Raw genomic sequence first — 23,239 nt, 5'->3', positions numbered from 1 at the left:
ACAGGGGACACGTTTGAAATAAAGGAAAGACGAAACAAAGACTTGTGCAATTAGCCCTGTTTGTTATCAACATGGAGTGAAGCCAAGTGCCGGACAAGCTCAGATGTGGCAGTCATGTGCGGTGCTTGTGACTCTCCAGTGTGTAAAGTGTGCCTGTGGTTGGCAGTATGATCCGCCAGTAGTTGCCCTGAGCCCTCGCGTCTTAATTAGTATCATCTGTGAGTTCCGCGTGACTCAACCCCTCTCCTTCTTCTTCTTTCGTCTCACAATCTCTGCCACCATCCCTCCTACTTTTGCCTGGATGACAAGAGGACCTGTTAACATCCTCAGATGTGTTGCTGTACGCTGTCAATTTGTACAATGACACGACTAGTGAGTCTGTCATAAAGTGATTTATGCGTGTCTGCCCAATTCCTTGAAAGGGGGTTTTAAATTTAAGACAGGCATGGGACTTCATGTTCAAAGGCACCCATACACACACACACAGACACACACACACACACACACACCAGAGCAACAAGAGCAAATCTGCCCACTTTGAAACGGCTAATGCTCATCCAATCCAATATGGAGCCGGGCTGACAGATGGGCCCAGTGTGTTCAAAGCAGAGGGCGCCGATTTAATATCCAAACAGGTCAAGCCAAAGAGAGGCAGAGAGAGAGACACCCCTGTGTAGGCACGGCGCAAAGGTCCTGCCAGCACCGCCACCACAGCTGGGACTCACCTCACCCCCCTCACCCACCCCCTCACCCCCCCTCCTCCCACACTCGCTCCATTTGTTCTTGTTGCCAGGCGGGGAGGCAGGCTGCGCACAGTTCCTCCTCACAAACGTTGTAATCAGCATTTGTTTACGTGTTATCATATGTGCCTAAGAAGAAGGCTTGAGGGGCCGGTTATCCTTCCGTCCTTCCAAGTAGCCAAGTGCACCATGTGAAGCCCATAAGGAGAGGAGGATTGCAGAGTCGAATCCTTCTGCTGCTGGCTCTGACAGCCTGATTTAGAGGTGCTTTCTCTTACCTCTGACACAGAGTCCCAGCCTGCCCCGCTCTACTGCAGGGTTGGGAGAAGAATAGTGGTGCTTATCCTGAAAGCCTGTTATTTGTGTGTGTGTGTGTGTGTGTGTGTGAGAGAGAGAGAGAGAAAGCATTTGCTTGTATATGTGTGTTTGCTCACACAGCATGCTGGCTTTTCTTTTTAACAACCTCCTTTGTCAGTCACTGAGATGTCGAAGATTGCATGAGCACAGCAGATCTCTTGTACCTCGCCAGTGTACGTTCACACACACACACACACACACACACAGTTTTTGAGTATGTGTGTGTGTGTTCTGTCGTCCAGATGGAAGTGCTTATTGAGTGCTGGTGTGCTGGCAGATCTCTCTGTCTCAGAGAGTGAGAGAAAATAAGGGAGAGAAAGAAGGAAAATGAGGAAGACAGAAAGCCGAGTGGAAAACCCTTCCAATCAGATCCATCATCTTTGTGTGTGTGTTTATGCGAGTGTATGTGTGATCTTCCCAGCCAGCTCTTCCTGCCTCCCCTCTCTAATCTTATCATGTCGGAGTAGCAGATTAGTCCTCCCAGATCCCATCTCTGCCTCCAAATGCCACAATCAGCCTTTTGTTCTTTGGTTGTGCTTACTCTCCCCTTGCGGCAGGCGAGGTGAACACTCCCCCAATCCGCCCTCTGTGCCACTTTGAGCCTCCGCCTGTCAATGTCACACCGCTACCAGCCCTGATCTGCTATACCCGAGACTCTCCTGCCCCAGGGGCGTTAGCTAACTAAGCTGTTAGCTCAGCAGCCTGCTAGCCTAGCTGAACTGCTTGACATTCCCTACTAACACTGAGCTGCTGCTGCTGCTGCTGCTCTTGTCTGTTTGACCCCCCCACCACCCCCCCTCCCTCCCTCCCTCCCCTCGCTCTCTGCCGTCTCCTTTGTCTGTGTGTTTGGGATCTGTCTTTCCTTCCTTACTCTTGGCCGCCACCTCCTGAAGGAAGTCATAGATCCTGCATGCTGATGTCACTGGCGAGGGAAGAGGGGGGTGGGGGGTTGTCACTAACAGGGTTAGCAGAGGAAGAAGAGAGTGTTTGAAAAGCAGAGAAAATAAACAGAGGTTTCCTGTTAACGAGGTGCACTGGGGGCCTGTCGTGTGGGAGCGGGAGGGTCTGGTTTTGTTTAAAGCAGAGCTCTAGTGTTACAGTGTGGGGAGGAGGAGGGATAGGGCATTAGGTTTGAGGGTTACAGGTTGTAACAACGTTCCCTTACTGTTGTCACAGCTCAGCTCGGCGTAGCTGAAAGGCAACGACCATATTATAAAGGCCACTGTGAACAGATGTGGGAGAAAGTTAGGCCTCTGCTGCAGTGTAACCATCGAAAGACTTACAGAAATAGATATTAGCCTTGTCATTAGTTTTGTATTGAAAAACAGTGTGTTGATTTCACACTCTCTTAGTTGAAAACATTGAATTAATCCCACAGTCAGTCCATCTTATTAGTTTAACTCTACAGATTTCCAGAGCTGGTTTCCTTTCAATTTTAAAGCCTTTCCTTGTTTAAAAAAAAAAAAAAAGAAAAAAGTCTGCCCTCTGTATTTCCCTCTTTCCCCTCTCTTTGTAGTGGTGTGTTCGTACACAGGGGCCCCAGCTCCAGAGTTGACTGCACACACATGCAGCCACACAAAGAAAACTGCACAGCCATTATGGATCCAAGGGGCCAGCCACCTTTTTAGTGAGTCAGAGGGAGAATTAACCGACTCGCATAATGCCGGGATTGTCTTGGCCACTTTTAGAGCAGTGACAAATGCATTGATTTGTTTTCTATTAATAGAGATAAAATGTTGATTCTTTCTACAAGGAATATACTTGTACATTTCCTAACATATAGCCTGCCCCCCTATAATCCCGTCCATGTCTGACGAGTGTGCCCCAGAATGCCACAAGCCAGGCCAGAGCCAATGAAGGGAGGGGAGGTGCGTGCCATTGTGTTCAGCCCCAAAGCATGACTCTCAGATTTATATCTCCTCAATGAATAAAGGGGTAGCCTTGTACCCTTGGGGGTTTCAGTAAAGCAGCAGGAGGAGGATAGTTGTAATTTTAAGTCTGAGGAAATGAGAAGGTCTTGCTCCTCCCATCTTAATCCCCCCCCCCCCCCCCCCCCCCCCCCACCCTCTCTCTCCCCCTCTATCTGCTTTGCTCTGCTTCCTTGCGCTTTCTGTTCTCTTTCCTCCCTATTTCATTTCTTTCTCTCAGTAGTGGGTTAGTAAGTCTTTTGGCCTCTCCACAGAGAGCAGCATTCCCAGGGTTTAGGGCCCAGGAGGAGGGAGGGCAGGGCCATGTTTAGCCTCTGGCAGGACAGACAAAGATGGCTGACATTGTGCGGGGCTCAGCTCCGCTCGGCTCTCTACAGGCAGCGAGGAATGTCTCTAATCAATTCAGCATTGTGGTTCCCTGTTATATGTTCTCTCTCTGTTATTTTCTATGGCAGGCTTAGCAAAAACCCAGACAATACAACTAGTAGTTGGTGTGGCGAGTCTGAGCTGTCTATCATCCCCCTTCATTTTCTCCTTGCGTTATCTACTCATTTTTCCACCCCGCATGTTTATAGAATTATAATTGAAAGCTATGCTTCACTCCCACTACGTGCTCCATATGTTGCACTCTCAGTCTTTCTCTCCCATCTCCCTCCCTCTTTTGCCTGAGAGGACTTAATGCCGCTGTGAGCTTCTAAACAGCAATCTGCTCTGGAGAGCGGCAGCTACTCTGTAGTGACGAGGACACTGATGATTGCTGAAGTGACATTCACTCTTTTCTTTGGCCTGTTTGATCGGTTTAAAATAATGAAGGCTTGTGAAATAAGGTGTAAAACCTGTTTGTGTGTGTGTGCACTTCTTTCCGCCTGCTTGTGCTTTTCTGTTTGCATCAGGCTCTGTGTTCCAGCTCTCTGAAATCCCTTTGATTTTGTGTTTTTACAGGCAGAAAATGAAATGTTCAGGTAACACACTGGCAGCATTTAGTCTCCTTGAAGTATTAATTATGTATAAGCGCTGGATAACTACTCGTTCTGCTGTTGCAGGCAGCCTGTTTGTCTAGAAGGCAACACTGTCTGTACACTGGATAGACAAGAGGTTGGGATGGGTGGGCTAACTGCTGGGAGGGAGAGGGGAGGGACATGACGTCATTGCTCACATTTCTTCACACACAGTATGTCTACGTGCTCAAGGGGTCTGTGTCTAGTCCATCAGTGTGGCTCTCTGTTGAATCACAAGGAAAATGTGTGTGTGTGTGTGTGTGTGTGTGGTTGTGCGTGAATACTGACACAATCATCCAGGGCAGTTAATGCAGCTGACTGACTGCGTGCCAGCTGCTGTTTAACACGTCCAAGCTCACTTACTCACTCACAACTCCTCCATGCTCAAGGTAGGAGAGAGGGAGGAATGAGGGAAGGAAAATGGAGAGGTGGTGGAGTGGAGGATTGGAATGAGGAGGAGGGAGCAAGGAATGGAGAGAATGGGAAAACCAGAGGTAGGCTTGAGGGTTTTAGGGAGGTAATTTGCTTGGCTGTGTGTGCTAAACCTCCTCCCCAGTGACATAACAGAACAATGTACTCTAAAGGCTTTAAATATCTTTACTCTGACCTCATGTTCCTGTACACACGCACAGATACAGTTAAGAGCCTGGATGTTTAAACTGCCTGTCTTAGATTACCATAGACTTTTTTTTTTTCTCCCTCCTCCTTCCATTTTTTTTCCATACACTCATCTCTCTTTTACTCCCTGGGTGGTGTAAGTAATGGTGCAGGTGTCTCTGCCGTGTAGTGCAACTCAGTGCAGTGCAACCGAGTCCTTAATAAAGATGGCTGGGGCCAAAAGGATTGCGTTGCAGTCCAGCGCCCAGCCCAGCAGCTTCTCTAATGTTCTTTCAAACCACTGTGACGGTCAGTTGGGCTTATGTGAAGGCACAATAAATATTTTATAACATGAAATGAAAACAGTATTTTGCCCTTTTCATCCCTCACCTCTGCGCTGGCCTCAGTTTCTACCATTTTCTTCCCACCCCCCACCCCTCTATTTTCCCCTTCCCTCTCTGTTTTTTCATGGACTGGCCCTGGAAAGGCTCTCTCTTCCCGCCTCAGTGCTTCCACTTGCTGGTTATTTAAGGAATTACAGGCCTTTGCTGACTTGCACTCTATCAGGAGGCCAGTGGGTGGCAGCACTTAGAGTGTTAAGTTCAAAGCATAGTAAAATGATACTGTATCTGTGCATGAGGCAACTTAAAAAGCCTAATATATGTTAAAATCATTTAATAGCTTATTTGAGTATTGTCATTAAGTGAAGAGAAACCAAGGCAGATATTGGATACTCATCCATCCCCCTCATGGTGCCTCTCTCTCCACACTTCCACCAGCAGCGGCCATCCCACTGTTTACTTTATTAAGGCTCTAAATGCTCTGTAATCCCTTTTTAATTGACTTGGTCTCTCTGCATGCTTTCTGGCATCAGCCTGCGTGAGTCATAAACAATGCGCAGCATCACTGTCTGCCAGGGGGGCGGTTTGTGACGTCGTAATCAAACAAAATGATGTCTGTCTCCTGCTCACTCGCTCTGTGTCTCTCTGTGTTGCAGAGTAAACGGGACCATCTGCTGATGAATGTGAAATGGTACTACCGCCAGTCAGAGGTGCCCGACTCCGTCTACCAGCACCTGGTGCAGGATCGCAACAATGAGAACGGTGAGACCGCCTCGTGTGCATTAAAACGCATCCTCGCATGTGCATATACTGTATACACAATGCACACCTCCACACGCAGAAAGAAAATACACTCACTTGTTCCCTAATACAACACTCAGTATCTCTCCTTCACAAACACACCTGCCTCTGCTGTCCAGACTGTTGAGGGATATAAGAGCGGAGCTGTGAGAATTGCATTTACAACACAAAGCAGAAGACTGTGTCCCAGGCAGCCGAGCCAATCCCGTGGCTCTGTGCTGTTCCCCGGGTAACACTCCTTCAGGCCAGACAGCAGCACTGTCAAGTGTTAATAACCCACAGTGCCATGTGGCCCTTGAGCACACACACGCACACACATTCGACACCATTAATGCCAATGGACTCATCACTCTCTAACACATACACATCTACAGGAACATAAGCACAGTCACTGCTTTTTGGCAACTGAATTTGAAATCCTGATGACAAAAAGAAAATGTCATGGAGGAAACTCATCTCTCCTTGACTTGTAATAGTTTGAATAATCAGCTGATTAAAAAGTATTTACGAAACAGCTTATATATAATGAGCCACATACCACTACACCATACTGTATTATTTTTTTGTTTTTATTCATATTAAAATGAACAAATATCTTTTTTAATTCTTGATAAAAGAAGCCATCACATAAACCACCACATAGTGTAAAGCTCGTGAGAAAAGGAAAAGTGAGTAAACATGCATTCAACAAGTAATTAATTGATTTGCTACTTGTTCCCATCTTCAATATTTACTCATCTTTGAGTATTTAATACAATACTGTAAGTACAGTTTTGACCTTTTGTAACTTTTGTTTGTGAGTGTTCAGATACTTGCCATTTGATTTTAGTTTTTAAATGTACAGATTCTGGAGGATGTTGCTCTTAAGAATGCTTCTGTTCAAACTCAGTCGTGAGAGAAAGTGGCAGTGTGTCCACATTCTCACAACACACATACTTTGTGAGGCAGCTGGATTCACGAGATCATGAGATCACATGAGAATCCATCTTGTCAGGCTTCAAGTTGTGCACCAGTCAGCGTGCTATGAGGATTCTCATGTGATCTGGTGAATCCAGCTGCCTCGCAAGGTAAGACGGTGATAGACAGATGGTTCATCCAATCACCTGCCAAGTATTTTTTGAAAGTGCCTGCCCTTTTCCAAACAGTTTCCAAGGACGACTTCTCAGATGGTTCTGTGTGACAAACCATCTGGCGCGTCAGGTTACACACACTCACCAGCAGTTGGCATTTCTTGTTAGCTAACGTGTCCCTAATGGCTGAGCTCATCTCAGTTGGCCTCACAGAGTACAGTCCACTCTAAATATATGCTATGTAAAATCAGCCTTGTAACCAGAGAACAAATGCGTGTGCAGTCACAGTTACAACCACACAGGGTGTTAGGCTGTTTTCCCTTTCTGTAATAATCCAAGTATCACTTGGTGTCAGAGGGAAGGCTTTAGTTCAGGTATGTCATCGGGGTTATCAACAAAACACCAGACATGCTGTTCATTCCAGAAACCGATTCAGTGCAGTGCGGCGCTCCGCTCACTATCTGCAGTCTGTCCTTGCAGCAGGGACTCTGGATTATTAGAATTGATGTCACAAGGCCGGACTGCAGTGGCCACAGCACGCAACAACTCAAGTCATTTGTCAACGACGGGTCCTGGCTCATTCTTGGTGCTGCTGATGCGTCTTAACCCCCACAAGGGTCAGTTCACTTGAGAACTGCACATTATGTCCTTTCCTCAGGGGACCACACTTTATTGGCTTTATTGAATTATGTGGCACAATATTGACCTCCGCAGATGTACTTGTTAGTTTGGGTGTATGCAGAACCGTGCTCATGATTTTATTAGTGACTTCAAATACCTGAGTTACTTAATCTCTGTTCCCTCTTTGTCATGTCAAGAGTTTGGTTGTTTTTGGCAGCTTATACATCATGTAGATATTTACTCAGTTGAACTGTGTTTTTCTTTCTGCAGACTCTGGCCGGGAGCTGGTTATCACAGACCCAGTGGTCAGGAGTCGAGAACTCTTCATCTCTGACTATGTGGACACGTATCATGCTGCTGCTCTCAGGTAAACAAACACTCATAAATCTCTGTACATCCACACACACAAAGATAAGTGGTAAGATAAGATAGAAGCTGCAGTTTGAAGGGACAGTGCGAGTTTCTCTTTCACTCAGTGTTCACCCTTTAAGGTCCAGTAACATCACGGCTGGCCATGGATATTTTTTGTCAGTCATCTAATTTTTATGACCATATGAAAGATTCAGGTACTTGGCAGTTTTTGTGGTGCTTTGTACCTGTAATGAGGTTTGGAAAATTGCTGTCAGGTTAGCCTGAAGCTAAAGAAATCCATAGGGATAATTGTTGTACAAAAATGTCATTCTGTTTCATTAAAAGCATATTTTTACTGTTAACCCTGTGCTATCAAACCAACTATTCATGCTTCAACATACAGTGACTAACACATCCTGTGTTTTAATGGACACCCTTCTATCATAAAATGCTTTCCTGCTGCAATCCAGATTCAGGAAACAGAAGAATGACTTTAATGTATTACATTTATCCTGATGTATCCGTGTTTTCCTGAACAGTGGCAACATGATAATTGTAGTACATTCCTCCTGTGTTTCTATCAGCTCTTGTTGCACTAACTTTTAATGGCATTTATATAACATTCAAAAGCTTAAAATGTGACGTACAATGCTTTATTGCTGCGAGCAGGCATTGCAGAATGTGTCAAGATGCAAAGCCATGAATGAGGCACACGACTCACGCTGCCTTACATTAACACACTGATTAAAATGACTCTGCATTGACTCCCTCATACACACACCTGTCAGAACATGAGCCTCTAGAGCAAAGGTTCCCAAACTTTTCAAAACATGTACGACCCAACCAAATTTCCCAAGTACCACTTACCACTGCAGATACCAACAATGTAACAATGAAATAGCCACCTCTCCTATAAGCCCACCCTGACTACTACTACTAATAATAATAATAATAATAATAGTAATAATAATAATAATAATACACATACCATAACTTGTAGGGTTCGCTCTGCATCCATTTGGTTGCAGTACTTGGTCTTCATGGCAGACCAAGTCAAGTCTCTGTTAAAACTGTTTTAACAGAGACTCAAGTACAGGGAGAGATGATTTTACATATATTGCCACACCACCTCCTCTGTACCTGAGCTGACTTCAGTCTCAGTTCCTAAATATTTTGAATTTATTTCCTTGATAATTGATCTGGGACATAATAATTCAGTAAAAGTAGTTGGTGTCTACAGACCTCAGAAGCCTTAGAAAAATGGGATGAAATAATTGCACTATTGATTGATCATGAGGTGATTATACTTGGTGATCTCAATTTAGACCAGCTTACCTCGGCACCTATTAATCATAAAGGACTTTTTTACAATCTTAATTTTACACATCTTATTTCACGTCCCACTCGCCCCGAACAGAAGGATTCCTCTAAGTCAAGCCTAATTGACTTAATATTAACAAACAGACCAGAGAAATATTCTGCCTGTGTTGTTTTTGACCTTGGTGTTAGTGCCCGCTGCCCGATTGTTTGCATTAGAAATGAGAAACAGAGGAAAACTAATTCACACATAGTGGATACATTTATGGGCAGGCAGCCAGTTCCGCTCTCAAGCCTTTTAGATGCAGTATATCACTCCACATTAAGATTCATCACTAGAGATAGTTATGGGACACACCATTGCCTACTATATCAAAAAAACTGGAGTGCCTGCTCTGTCAACAAGGAGGGATCAGCATTTGTTTTTATTTATTTATAAAGCTATCTTACAAAAGCCCCCCATCTCTCAACCCTGCTTTCTCGAGATGTTGTACCCGCTCACAGACACGACTCACCCTGCAGGTGCCAAAAATTCATACAGAGTTAAGAGGATCTGCTTTCTGTTACCCCACATACTTGGAACATGCTCAAAAAATTTTAAAGTTGACTTCATTAACACCTTTGAGTCAATTCAAAGGTTTAATTGCTAATTTTATTGATTGTAACTGCCATTGCTTTTATTTTTTTAATTTGTTCTTATTCTTATTTTTTATTTATTTGTCTCATCAACAATTCCTACACTTACTTTTTAGCATTGTGAATTTTTACCTTGTTATTAATTGATATAGCCACATATTCTTCTTTTACTGCTATTTGATCTTAGTTGTGTCTGCATTTATTGTATGTCTGTACCCCGGCACCATCGAAAAATCTCCCTCAATGCGTTTTCTGAGGTTTTAAATAAATAAAATGAATGAATGAGAGCAGAAAAGCCTTTCTCACAAAGATAGGTTGTGACAAACGGCATCAAAAACGGTACAGCCTTCAATGAGAGCGCTGGGTGCTCATGCTTTCATGGGATCCGAAAGTTAAGAAGTGATGTTTTTTTCAGTTCCAACACGGACGATAATTCAAGCAGCTTCTCCTGCTCAGCACCTGTCAGATCATCTGGCATTTCTGCCACGTCAACAGAAAAGGGGTCTCTGATCTAGTCGGGCCTGGCCTCGACTGGGAAGTACTCTGTGAACTGGTCTGCCATAGATAAGAGGTGCTGAGCTATTGCATATTGAAGTGAAGTGTCAGATGCACAGAGTTCCAGACAGATCTCCAAAGTTGGAAAAGCGGAGACATCTCCAGCCTTGACCTTGATGGCGAGCAGCTGCAGCTTTTTCTTCATTGCAGTGACTTTTTCATGCACGTCAAAAACTGTCAGACAGACTCCCTGTGGTCCCATGTTAAGCTCATTTAGACGTGAAAATATGTCTGCTAGATAGGTTAATTTTTCCAGCCACTGTGGGTCATAGAACAGGTTAGCCAGAGTAGACTGTTGCTCTTGTTAAAAAAAAAAAAAAAAATCCTCCCTTCAGAATACAGTTCGAAGAGCCTTGTGAGTGCTTTTCCTTTCGATAGCCATCTAACTTCTGTATGCAACAGAAGTTGGACGTGTTCAACGCCCATTTCATCGCAGAGCACACTGAACAGACGTGAGTTCATAGGTCGAGGTTTGATGTAATTGACAACTTCGACAGCAGCGTCTAGCACAGACTTAAGTTCCTCAGGCATCTTCCTCACGGCCAAGGCTTCGTGATGTATGCTGCAATGGCTCCATTTGACTTTTATCTGTTATATCTGGGCCATTACACCGCTGTTTCGCCCAGTTATGGCTCTTACTCCATCAGTACAAACTCCAACACCTTTGGTCCAGTCAATGCCATTCTCCTCAATAAATGTGTTTAAGAGCAGAAAACTTTTCCCTCTAGTTGTCCTGGTCAGTAAGGGCTGACAGAATAAAAAATCTTTGTGTGATGTTTCCTCAAACTCATAAGTTTGCTATATGGGCCACATCTGTCGTCTCATCCAACTAGATGGAAAAGCTCTACTTGTTTTGATTCGCTCTACTAAGCTACATCTGACATCTTCTGCCATATCCGAAACTCTGCAAGATACTTTATTGTTGGACAGGGGGACTAGATCAAGTGGTTTACTAGCCTTCTCGCCTCACACAATACGAGACTCCTTTGCTAGGGGTAAACAATGTGTTTCCCTGATAGTGTGAGGTCATCTTTCACTGTAATTTGTTTATTTTCTCTTAAAATAATCAGATGATTGGTCCTTCAGGTGAGCATGTTTTGTGAGCAAATGGCATCGCAAATGAGATGGCTTCATGCTGTCGTTGCTCAGAACTTCCCAGAAAACAGCACATTGTGGCCTTTGCTGTTGCTCTGGCCCTGTGAGGGTAAATCCCAGACTGAGGTCGCATGGTAACATCTTTTCACTCTCTTGCTAAAAGTGGCACTCTGCTCTAGAGTAATCAGATATTCTGTGTTCATTCTGCAATCCTGCCACTGTCTCTTCATCCACTCCTGGCTGACCACCCCTCCCTCTTCTCCTGCTTCCCCTTTTCCCTTAACCAGAACCATCTGTGGGCAGCACAGCGGCGAGCAGTCAAAGCCATGTCTCCCAGAAACCACTGATTTCAGGGCAAATTAGCTGCAACTTCTCCTACACAGAGCACCCTTTGATTTGACTTATTCTCCAGGCTTTAGATAAACGGGAGGGAATTCCAGTGGGATGCTGTAATGCCGCAGCTCTCCAAAGAACAGCCCTCCTTAGCACCCTTTAATCTTTTCAGGGGGAGGAAGATACTGTTTCTCAGGCAGCCTAGCTTCACAGGCCTGTGATGTCTGTTATTTTGATAGAGCCAGACATCAGGGTGCTGGAAACAGGAAATGGTATCAAGATGTGGTCAGAGCCTCTGCCTTCTCAGCTCAATGGGGGGTGGTAATAGTGTCGGGAGGGAGACACACAGGTTGAACTTCTGTTCAGATCTCTGCAGCGTCTGTCTCCCAACACTCAGCTGCAGCAGATGAGGAAGGGTTGACATGTTCAGCTGGTGTTTACGGGTTCACTAGCCGGAGTTAGCAAAGTCAGCAGGCACTGACAGGCACAAGATACCTGCTGTTGTATTTGTCACCTCCAATAGAGGAGCTTCTAATTAGGACTACTACCTCTCCTGCTAGGGTTTCACTTTGTCATGCTCTTGTTTTGTCTAATAATACCTGTCTTCTCTCTCACACAGGGGGAAATGCAACATTTCCCATTTCTCCGACATTTTTGCTGCCAGGGAGTTCAAAGCCCGCATTGACTCCTTTTTCTACATCCTCGGATATAACCCAGAGACCAGGTGAGGAGCTTTCTGTTCAGTCAATTCCACTAATTAACTTCCCTTCTCAATCACCCCCCCCCCCCCCCTCGAGCCCAGAAATATATATTTGAACAGCTCTCCACAACATTGACATACTTTTGATTTATGGTAATAAAAATTATACCCATAGGATAGAGCTGTGGGTAATATATTGATATAATAGAGGTAGCATAATAAGTTGAAGTTTTGAATAATCTCACAGTAATTACCATATGATACATCTCTAGTGATATTAACATGTGTATGATGACACCAAAAGGCAGAAAATATGTATTATTTTTGCTTTTTTGCATTTTTAGTATCACCTAGCTGTAGCATGAATGCTGAACATTTTTAAGCGCAGGAGATAAGAGGGAAATATTTTTCTCTGTTTCATTACACATGAGCTTTGCCCTTTTTTGGCGTTGGTTACACAGTGGTATGTCTTACTGAAGATGATACTATCAATGTTATCAGTGTACAAAGAGCAGTCTTAATGTGGTGTAATTATAGGGAAAGAGCCAGGAAACCCCTGTGGCTTCAGAACTGTCAGGACGTTTGTTGATGTTTGTCAAATTACACGTCAAGTTTTAATTACTGTTCTTTCATGTTGAACTTTAGATTAGAATGGAAAATCTACAAGGAGCTCATTAATTCTATTTTAAGTCACTTGTTTGATTGAAATGATGTTTGTTATGTCACAGTAGGAAAAGCACAGGTGTAAATAATAAAGTTAATGATGGTTGAATTCCATTTAGCTGTTTTAGTTTCAGGGTCTCGGAAGTGCTATTTTTTTCCCACCTGCATTATACAAAGACCCACTCTGCCTCTGATTGGCTCTGACCCTTGAAAAAAAAGATAAGGCGTCCTGGTATTATTGTGCATGCTGGCTCACTGTCACACTGTCATGACTTACTAGGACACTTCATTAATGTTATGAGTAACAATTGTGCATTTCCTGCTATGACAAGTTATATTATCTGCTGTGAAAAACTGGTATCCTTTCATACCAATAATGACATACTGTATTTGTTTCATCACGTATAGTGGGATTATTGATTATTGGTCATTTTTGTAAAAAATTATGATTGTTATGCCACTACTACTTATAATAATAATATATCAGCGTAGTATCAGTGCATTGCATCTTGATTGTAGTACTAGAGTTCAGTGTTTTAGTTTGATACTGTCAGCTCTCCAATAGGTTTTAATTAGTTTTTAAGACATAAACCACATTCACTGGTAAAAACTTCTCCACACAGTTGTGATGATGATGGTTGTAGTGTTGTGCTTAAAAACTGAGTGATTTTAAAATTGTTTTAAATATGTTATCTTTTCTATACCTGCTCAGCTGACTGCATTATAAAGTGGTTGAATAGCCTTTGTAATAAGTGTCATGAACTCCCCACATAGTTGGACAGACAGGGATTGTACATTGATAGGTCATATTAGTTGTGTGCAAATGCAAAGTAGCACTAGATAACATTTTAGTGTGTTGTTATTGTGCTATAATGGTAAATATCAGGGCATGCATGTTTTCCAGTATGTCAATATTTACCCTTGTATCACTGATGTTCTGTGTATATTTTATATAGTTGTCCTTTGACTTTGACCCAAATATTGCCACATGCCAAAAAATGGGCACGTGGGGCATGTTGGTTGGTTATTGCACATGATTAACTAAGCACAAGTTAACTAAATTGATGAACCCCCATTGTTATTATCCACTGGTGGTGTTTGGTGTGTCTCACGTGTTGCAGTGACAGCTGTCCTTGTTATTGCCACTGAGGGGTTGCCAGTTGGGAACCCCCTCCTTCAGGGCCCCGCTCAGTCTCAGTCTTCCGCTCCCTCCCCTCCCCTCCCTCTGCTCCGCTCGTTTGGTATTCTGAGCGGGGTGTCTGCAGCCTTGCAATTTCACTCTTGTTTATTATGGCGCAGACATACGAGGAGAGATGAATTCCGTATCCTGCATGCGTGTCTGCCTGCCTCCGTGTGTGTCTGTACGTGTGTGCGCTTGTGTGAGGTCGCAGCACATGCTCAGTAGTGTCTATATAAAAGCGAGCCGAGCTTGCGACGCTGTACGTGCAGGCTGAGGTCACAGCACAAGCTCAGTGAATACCTCTCCGGAGCGAGTGCGTGGTTCTCCATTTTGAGCACCTAGACATAGGTGGGAGAGGGGAGTTAATACCATCGAGCATTATACACACAGTGTCACCACCAACCCTTTAGGTCTCGATGTCAGAAATGGACGATTTGTTCAGTCCCCGGAGGTAGGTCTGCGATCATATTCTCGTGCTTTCTCGTGCCGTTATTAGTTGCTGCGCGAGTGTCGGCTCGTCTTTATTTTCATGAGTCGCATTACAGCTGTCTGACAAAACTGTGCGATGTTTGCGAGCTGTCCGCATCACTGTCACGGTGTGTAAAAGCTTGTGTTTGTGTCGGAGAGAGCACGAAAAGCGAGTGTGCACATTGTGGCAGTAACAGGAGAATTGAATGCTGTTGAACATGCAGGCTGTCACTGCAGATCCACATACCGTTATGCGTTTGCAATTCCGTCAGCATCACAGCTTAAATAACATGCTACCATTAAAGCCCTAATATATGCACAGTGTTTGCGATGCATCCGTGAGTATTCTGTTGACAAATGTGCGCCCCCAGCATGGTTATATGACGGCTATAAGAGCCGGAGAGGCTTGCCCTGGCTCCATTTTGCAGCTCCTGTTTACAATCGAGATGACATGGCGCATGGAGCGGTGCTGGGCTTGCAACACAAAGCTCGAGCCCGGCTCTGCCACCTCTGTTTCCAGCTGTGATGTGTACACGCTGCCTGTCATGGTATTTAAACACGACCAAGTTGGGGTCTGTTTTCGCTGTGCTGCAATTATGTCAGTGTGCCACAGACTCGCGCTGTGATTGGCTGAAATTGATGGAGGGGGGCGGGGTTATCCTTGATTGCGCACACACACACAGACACACAAAGTTGACCAGACTGTCACGTTGTTGTTTGGGTTTAATAAATAAGCCTGTAATTACTTGAGAAGATTGAGTGCTAATGCTGAGTTACATCTGAAGTTGTTGTGGTTAATGTTGTTTATAATGCTAGGCAACAGGCTTTGTGCAGCTTATTAGAGGAAATAATGAAACTTTACCACAAGAAGTCAATATTATGACTAATTCTATTGGCTAACACATTGGCTAAGATAGATCTAAGCTTATTTATGACTTTCTTGTTTACATTTACTGTCATAACATTTAAATACAGTCATCTGAGTAATTTATTTCCCCAGATTTGTACACAGTAAGTAACACTAAACTATGAATATGGGTGTTGTTGCAATATAAATAAGCCTAATTTTACTATATGCTCGTAAGTGCTTCGCTTGTTCAGTAAGGCTGCTTCTGTTCAACTATACCTGCAGTCTTTATGGAAACTCCTGAGAGCTCCCCGCTGCGATACATCTGTACGCTGCCTCGTCTCTCAGGACCCGTGCAGCATTCCATCTGAATGTCGACCGTCTGCTCTCAGGATTTTGCCTGAGTAAAACACGGCTGTCTTCAGACGCTGTTCTCATTCTGGTGCACAGGTCCTCATTTGTCATCCTTACAGCCTCCTGCCAAACGTACCACTGACCTGGCCGACTGCACATTGTCAGGAACACGTTTGTAGAAGTTTCTCCCAGCAGTAACACAGACCAGATCCTCACTCACTCTGTATATTCAACATTTCTGTGTGTTAGAAGACTACCTGCAGACATTTGTTTGTTATAACCATTCAGCAGTGTAGTTATATGAAGTATATCTGTATGTATAGTGGATAATATATGGCTGTATGTGAGTGTATGCCTGTTTAGTAAAAGGCAGGATCATGTTTTTCATTCATCTCTAATGAATCCAAAGAGTTAACAGCTAGTTCTACGCTACTCATTTATAATAACAATGTCAAAAGTTTGAGCCAAACAACGTCTCAAGAAACACAGCCTTAAGTAGGATTCAAATGTTATGAAATCATTATGAAACCTTTAAAACCTTTTTTTTTTTTCGAGATTACTTGTTTCAGGTTATTTGCATTTGTCTGACAGACAGTGTAGAGACAGGAAACTGGAGAGAGAGAGAGAGAGACGGGGGTATGACATGCACCACAGGTCCCCCGGCCAGGAGTTGAACCGTGGATGTTGCGGTAACGTGGTATGCTCCTCAACCATTAGGCCACCAGGGCGCCCTGAAACCTTTAAATTCTAATCTGAAGTGCTGATGACGCAGGAAACTTACCATATTTTACTTTTATCAGCACTATTCATCACTTTGGGTTCTCGTTGTCTGCCAAACTGTGATTGCTTTACATTTTTAGTTTGTCTTGTGCGCCGAGAATGTTTGTAATAAAGTGAAATGAAGTATTTCAACATGCACTGGAGCAGCAGACTGTCCTGGCAGGCTCAGGGTCATTTACTGCAGCTGAAACCCAGTTTTTTTGGCCTGTGCTGATATCGTCCGTGCCAATGCTTCTGTCAGCCATAGTTCATAACAGTATGGATTACTGCTCTAATCAGTCTGTCCTGTGTGGACGAGGGAGGTCTGTTAAGAAGGGGAAAGAGGAGTTGGGTCAAATATGTACCCTTCGTTGGGTTTTGTGGTTGGACGACTGTAAAGAGACCAGAGGGCTGTGGCCTCTCAGGTTTCCGCCAGGTCTCCATGATGGAGTGTGAGCTTCTCCGGGTGCAAATCACGCTGACAGATTCTGGGCCGCCCCGCACTCGGCTGTATGAAAATCGGCGCTGTTACCTAGGCAACAGAGGGGAAAGGCTTTTCAAAAGGAACATCTTGTCATTTTCTTTAATCCACTGCAGCTGGAGATTCGGAACACTATTATTAAATTGCAGTTGCTATGGCTACCAACATTTGTACCAGCAGCCGTTTCAGAGGCTCTCGTCCTACTCCCTGCATATCCAGAGCCAGCCCCCCCCCCCCCCTTCCTCATCCCTCCTCCTCCTCCTCCTTTTAGGGGATTCTGTTTTATTGCTGCATCCACAATTTCAGGCCTGCAAATGTGCTCTGCTCAGCTCGCCGTGCAGGAGCAGTCAACCAGGAATATTCTCCTGAAATCTTTATTTGTTTTTCAGAATATAACATACTTTTCTCACATGTGACTTGCCTGTAAAGATTTTTCACAATAGAAAACACAGGCCTAGTCCCCTCTGTGTATATATGATCTTATCCTGGTCATGAATTTTTAGTTTCTTCCCCGCTTTGAAGCTTCAGTCAGTTACGATACCCAGTTGTGACTTTGTAGTTGTTTAGCTGATTCAACAGGCACGACGCAGACAGATTTCTTTCAGCTAACTTTGAAACACTGCCAAGTAAATATTTTGTTTCAATCTGCTCTCTTTGTCTCTTCTCAGGCGACTAAACAGCACACAAGGGGAAATCCGAGTGGGCCCCAGTCACCAAGTAAGTCATCGTAGAACACGCACATCACCCTGCAGATGACTTGAAAGATTCCTACAGAGTTGGTGAAAGTTCTTTTCCTCGTTGGAAACACGATGTAGATTCTTTCTTTCACAATTGCTTTGGATATGTCATCACATAATTAGCTTAAAATTTGACTACTCTTCACTTAGCTCAAAGATGCTGTTCAGTCCAACTCATGGTATCACTTGTCATTTAAGATAATCAAACCCAGACCAGATGTGTAGTAGCATAATAATGAGTTGCCATTCAGCTTTACCATCATTTCTCCCACAAAATAAATAGTTTTGGCTGCAATGCTGTTTTTACAAGGCAGATAATTGTTTAAAATGCAGTACATCCAACATTAAAACATGTTTTAAGTTATGTTTCTTTGAAATGTAGGGAGTGCTGTTTCTCTACATGCTCTACCTTAAAAAAGAACACCCAAACAAAACACTGAACATCTTGGTCATCTGACCTGCAGCAAAGACAGAAAGTCATCTGAGGAGCAGAGTTCTGTGTTGTGTTAACATATTGAATCATTGTGACTTTAACGTGTCCTCATTCCCTGCTGCCACCACTCAGCCGCACAGTGAAAAGTTCATGACAGGGGGTTGAAAGCTGATATTTTCTTCAAGCTTGCATGCTATTTGTAGTGTGACACCATCTGTCCCTTTCCTTCTCCCTGGACCTAATTAGGCCAAGCTCCCAGAGCTGCAGCCTTTCCCCTCTCCTGGTGGCCAGGCCGTGACCGAGAATGAGGAGCTGGTCTGGATGCCAGGGGTCAATGACTGTGACCTTCTCATGTACCTCAGAGCCGCAAGGTGAGCTGAGAGAAATACAGAAATCATGACCCGGCAGGTCTGTGACGTCTAACCATCTAGTGCAGGAGAGAACTAACACCAATCAAGTTAAAGATAGATAAATAAATATGTAACTCCAGTTATTCCCCTGCCCTCACTGGACTTCTTAGTATAGCTACATGATTTCAGCACTTAAAAGTGGTATTTTAATGCGACTTATTAATGTGACACTTCATCAGGTGTGGTGTCATGGGATAAAATCATTCACCAGAGTTCAGTGAGATGTTGTTGCAGTGAAAGCGATACGTGTTAACAGGCTTCTCCAGTATGTTGTAGGCAGCGGCCGCAGTGTAATTAATCACAATCTGTCAATGTGACAGACAGCGTTATAGAGGTCTGTTTTTATCCCTCATATTTGTTTACATGCTTACCCGAATTACACAGACACATATCGTGCTGCATTTGTATATATGTGCATGAAAACATGCTTGAAGTCTGCCTCCACTCACAAATTTGTTTAACCTTCACTGTGCAGAATGATATATATGTGTGTAGAGTTTGACACTAGAAGGATGTTTTTAAAATTAGTCTGCTGAAGGTGGAAAGTTTCTCTGTGTTCTCCCAAAATCTGAGTTTAAGACGTGCCCCTACGAGCATGATTTGTGACATCACAACTAGTTTGAAGCCAATCGTAGTCCAGTATGCAACTTAGACAAGTGTTATAGTTGTGATGGAAACTTGAAGCCTCCGGTGCTCAAACACTGAGCATGAACTGTTAAATGAAGTCATTAAACTTTTGAAACTGAAAATATTTGCATATTTATGGATTATGTTGTTTTTTTTAATGAGAAAGAAGTAGATGTTATTTTAAGAAAAAAAAAACATATAAGAAACAACTTACTTTTCCAAGCAGAGTGTTCTTATATATCTTAAAACATGACTTATTGTCAAAGTCCTGCTCAGCCTACACAGACACACTAAAGTCAGTCAAGTGATAACGAAACAGTTCTGTAGCTAGATATCAGTGACATTTTTAATGTTGACCATATCCGTGTTGTGTCTACAGGAGCATGGCTGCCTTTGCAGGGATGTGTGACGGAGGCTCAACAGAAGACGGGTGTCTAGCAGCCTCTCGAGATGACACTACATTAAACGCACTTAACACTGTAAGTAGCCGTGCAACAAGTCTAACACAGAAACTCAGGTGCACATCGTAGAAAAACACTCACATGAAATATTGAATCACAGCGATTTGTACTGTAAGCTGAGCCGTGATGCAGCTCAGCAGTGATGGGCAATGATAAGGCTCCTGAGGCAGTAGAGTAGCCCCCTGTAGTAAACCCAGGCTCAGCTTACAATACATTAGGTATAATGAGAGATTTGTCCGTCACTTTGACAATGAATACCGAGGAATCAAGCACAAGATGGAGATTAGAATCATCATAAACAGGGCATTTATATTCCGACTCTATAAACTGGAAAATTAACATAGCGGGCAGGTCATTGTCTCTCGACCTTCCTCTGTATTTGCAATTCCAATGAGTAATGCCTGTTTATTCTCAGAGGGAGAGCTCCGGCAATGCCTGTTTCACCCAATTGAATGTGACACCAGGTTTAAAGCTGCGCAGCGATTGCCTTTGTCACTTTGTAGTTTATATCCAGGCTGGTTCTTGTATCTTTGCTTTCTTACTGATGCTGCGGCTCAAGCTGAGATTTTCAGTAAATGCTTCAGTCACTCCTGGATGTGTAATCTATCTGTATTGACATATCAATAAAAAGCTCAATAAAATGTGTCAATACAGCTCAAAATGCCCCTTTTGTGTCACTGTGAAGACAGCTGGCACCTCAGTAAATGTTCCTTTGAATACATCCATCTGTTTTATAATTTGTGTAGCTTATTTTTTTATGTGTGTGTGGTTGTCCTCAGCTTCACGAGAGCAGCTATGATGCAGGCAAAGCTCTCCAGCGCCTGGTGAAGAAGCCTGTACCCAAACTGATAGAGAAGTGCTGGTCCGAGGATGAAGTGGTAAGAGAACAGTGCATGAACACAGATATTGTGCTTTGAAAATAATTATTTAAAGGATATAAGTTCACATCGGTTGGTGTTGTTATTCTAGCGTATTCTTTACATTGCTTGGTTTGTATTGTATGGATACCTGCTGTCTGTCAGGTTTGGTTTGTGTCTTTAGAGGGAGCTGTTGAGAGAGAGTTAAAACAGGGCTCCAGGCCTGGTCTCACAAGACATCAGTAAAAACACTCGTCAGTTTCCAGCTCCTCCAAGGCTCAAGAGCAGCTGCATCCTGTTTATCACCCACAGAATAAATCTTTAGCGAGGAAGTCTGGAAAGGGAAAAGATTGAGGGCTGGTAATGTTAGCCTCCATTTGAATTTAGATGTGAATTTTCACCACAGCTGTTGAAGGGCTGGAATCAGAAAATGGCAGCCCTTCTCCCTGATCAAACACTACATCATGAACGGGTAGGAGGGGAATGAAAGCGCTGGATAACACCGTGTCAAAACGGCTGAGAGCTGCGGCTTTGGCCTTGATGCTTTATGACACACTGCACTACATGTTTGTATACCCACTCCCTTTTAAAGATAACACTACTGACTGATCTGAATGTAGATGTTAGAGAAAGGCTCCACCACTCACTCTCTTTTGTGTGTGTTTTTCCTCCTCCTGGGTGAATCATCCTTTCTGCACTTTGATATTGTTTAGTATTGCTAAAGCTTGGCAGCTTTTGTTGCGCTTTGAATCCAAGTAGCTCGGATCCAGTGGAAGTGAAGGGGTGTATTTGTCTTGTAATTGAACATGATGGGCACATTTGAATAAAGCCAAAGCCCACGGCAGGACCACAGCGAATCACAACAAATTAAGGCAGCCATCCTTTTGTGGACTAGTTATGAGTTCCCTTTATTTATGCATGCTTGCTGGCGCCAGGCTAAAATGCTGCGCGAAGATGATCAGAGCGGGGGACAGGCATGCTGATGGGAGGCTTTATTGCCATACTCCACCACAGCAGGTCTACCACAAAACACTTGTCAAAGAAACACAGAGGGGACTCGACAGTAGAAGCTGTAAATAACCTGATTCAGACAATAAAATGATCTCTACAGTAATTCCATTTTTTGCTTTTTTGAATAACACAAGAATCTGCATTACAGTGTTATTTATCTATAAAGAAAATAACAGTGACACAGTGCAAGTAATGAAGAGACTATTTATTATTTGTCTTTTTCTGAGACATGACTGAAATAAGTATCACAGTATTATGAGGATGTTTTTTACCACAATATATCAAATGAATGGAAAAAAAAAAAAAACATCCACAGTTAAATATTACATCAAACGTAAAACAAAAAATAACGTGGCACAATCATATTATTACAATAAATATACAACTCCACTGAAAGACTTTCAAACTGAACTGCAGCCCAGCCCTTTATTTATATATATATATATATATTATATATTTTAAGCCGTATTTAATTCATTCTGTAACCTGGTCAGTGCAACTTCTTGTTCATTTGGAGAGTTGTTTCGTCATGTTCAGACAGCATTATGTAACTGAAGGAGAGGAGCTGTCAGGGAATCTAGTACACGGTGTAAACTATGCTCAGTGCCGAGTGTGTTTTCTGTCTGCGTGTGTGGAGGCGGTCAGCGGGTTGTCTGTGCTACACCTGCCCCACAGTGTCCACAGCCTGGAGAAGCAGTAGTTTGACTCCGGCCGGGCCAAGGACACAGCTCCCAGTGATCTGATCACCACTTGTGCCTTTTCAGCCCTGCAGCCTTGAGGGACAGGTGTAAATGTAGCCCCAACCTTGACGCGCTCACAGACACCATCCCTGCTGCTCTTCATTTATTTCTTACTCTGCCTCTCCTTCTTCCTTCTCCTCTCCTTCCTCTCCCATCTCCTCCCCCCCCCCCCCAGGACTAGCTTCATTATTCCTGCCTGCTCTTTTTTTCACCCACCCCTCCGATCTTTTAAAGATGTGAATAAAAGTGACAGCGGGGGCCGCTGAAATGACAGAATCAGCCTGTCTGCAGGGTCACTTGTCACCCTCCCCTCCCCCCTTTGACTTCACTTGCCCCCCCTCAACCCCAACCCCACCTCTCCTCTTTCCGCCTGCAGCTGCTGCCACATAATCCTAACCCTCCTCTCAACTCTCCAACTCTGGAAAAATATTTATAATTTCTCCCCACACTCATCCCACAGAAAGATAAGACGGCCACCGTGATCATTGGAAAGCAGTTTCATTACAGCTGTGGAGGAAGTGACAACGTTGCAAAGCAGAGTGTTGTTTCATTTTTATTGTCCTCTCACAGGCACAGAAAATTATTTCACTCCGGAAAGATTTGACAGCCTGACGCTCATTCAACCCCCGAACAATCTTTCACCCCGAGATTATTAGTACAACTTTCAAAAATTGAAAATCCATCAGCTTGATGTGAGCACCACTCAGTTTCATGCATCAGTGAGGTGTCAACTATAGATTACACCAAAGAAGAATCTCAAACATTGTGAAA

The 23,239-nt window shown here is 43.7% G+C and overlaps 1 protein-coding gene across 8 annotated transcripts in view; it reads left to right on the top strand.

The window, feature by feature from the left end:
* The window catches only part of rerea (arginine-glutamic acid dipeptide (RE) repeats a), a 132,591-nt gene that overhangs the window by 84,893 nt on the left and 24,459 nt on the right, over positions 1–23,239 (top strand). For 6 of the 8 annotated variants that reach the window (XM_044351886.1, XM_044351882.1, XM_044351884.1 and 3 more), the window contains 7 exons: positions 5,618–5,723; positions 7,724–7,820; positions 12,360–12,464; positions 17,861–17,909; positions 18,609–18,733; positions 19,779–19,878; positions 20,640–20,738. In XM_044351886.1, coding sequence (XP_044207821.1) covers positions 5,618–5,723; positions 7,724–7,820; positions 12,360–12,464; positions 17,861–17,909; positions 18,609–18,733; positions 19,779–19,878; positions 20,640–20,738 — 681 coding nt within the window. Of the gene's footprint in view, positions 1–5,617; positions 5,724–7,723; positions 7,821–12,359; positions 12,465–14,373; positions 14,735–17,860; positions 17,910–18,608; positions 18,734–19,778; positions 19,879–20,639; positions 20,739–23,239 lie in introns of those variants that run through there. The other 2 variants (XM_044351889.1, XM_044351888.1) reach the window with 1 other exon arrangement.

Source organism: Thunnus albacares, chromosome 5, assembly GCF_914725855.1.
Source record: "Thunnus albacares chromosome 5, fThuAlb1.1, whole genome shotgun sequence".
Lineage (NCBI taxonomy): Eukaryota > Metazoa > Chordata > Actinopteri > Scombriformes > Scombridae > Thunnus > Thunnus albacares.
The sequence above is the reverse complement of the archived record's forward strand: the minus strand, read 5'-3'. Positions and strand labels throughout refer to the sequence as shown.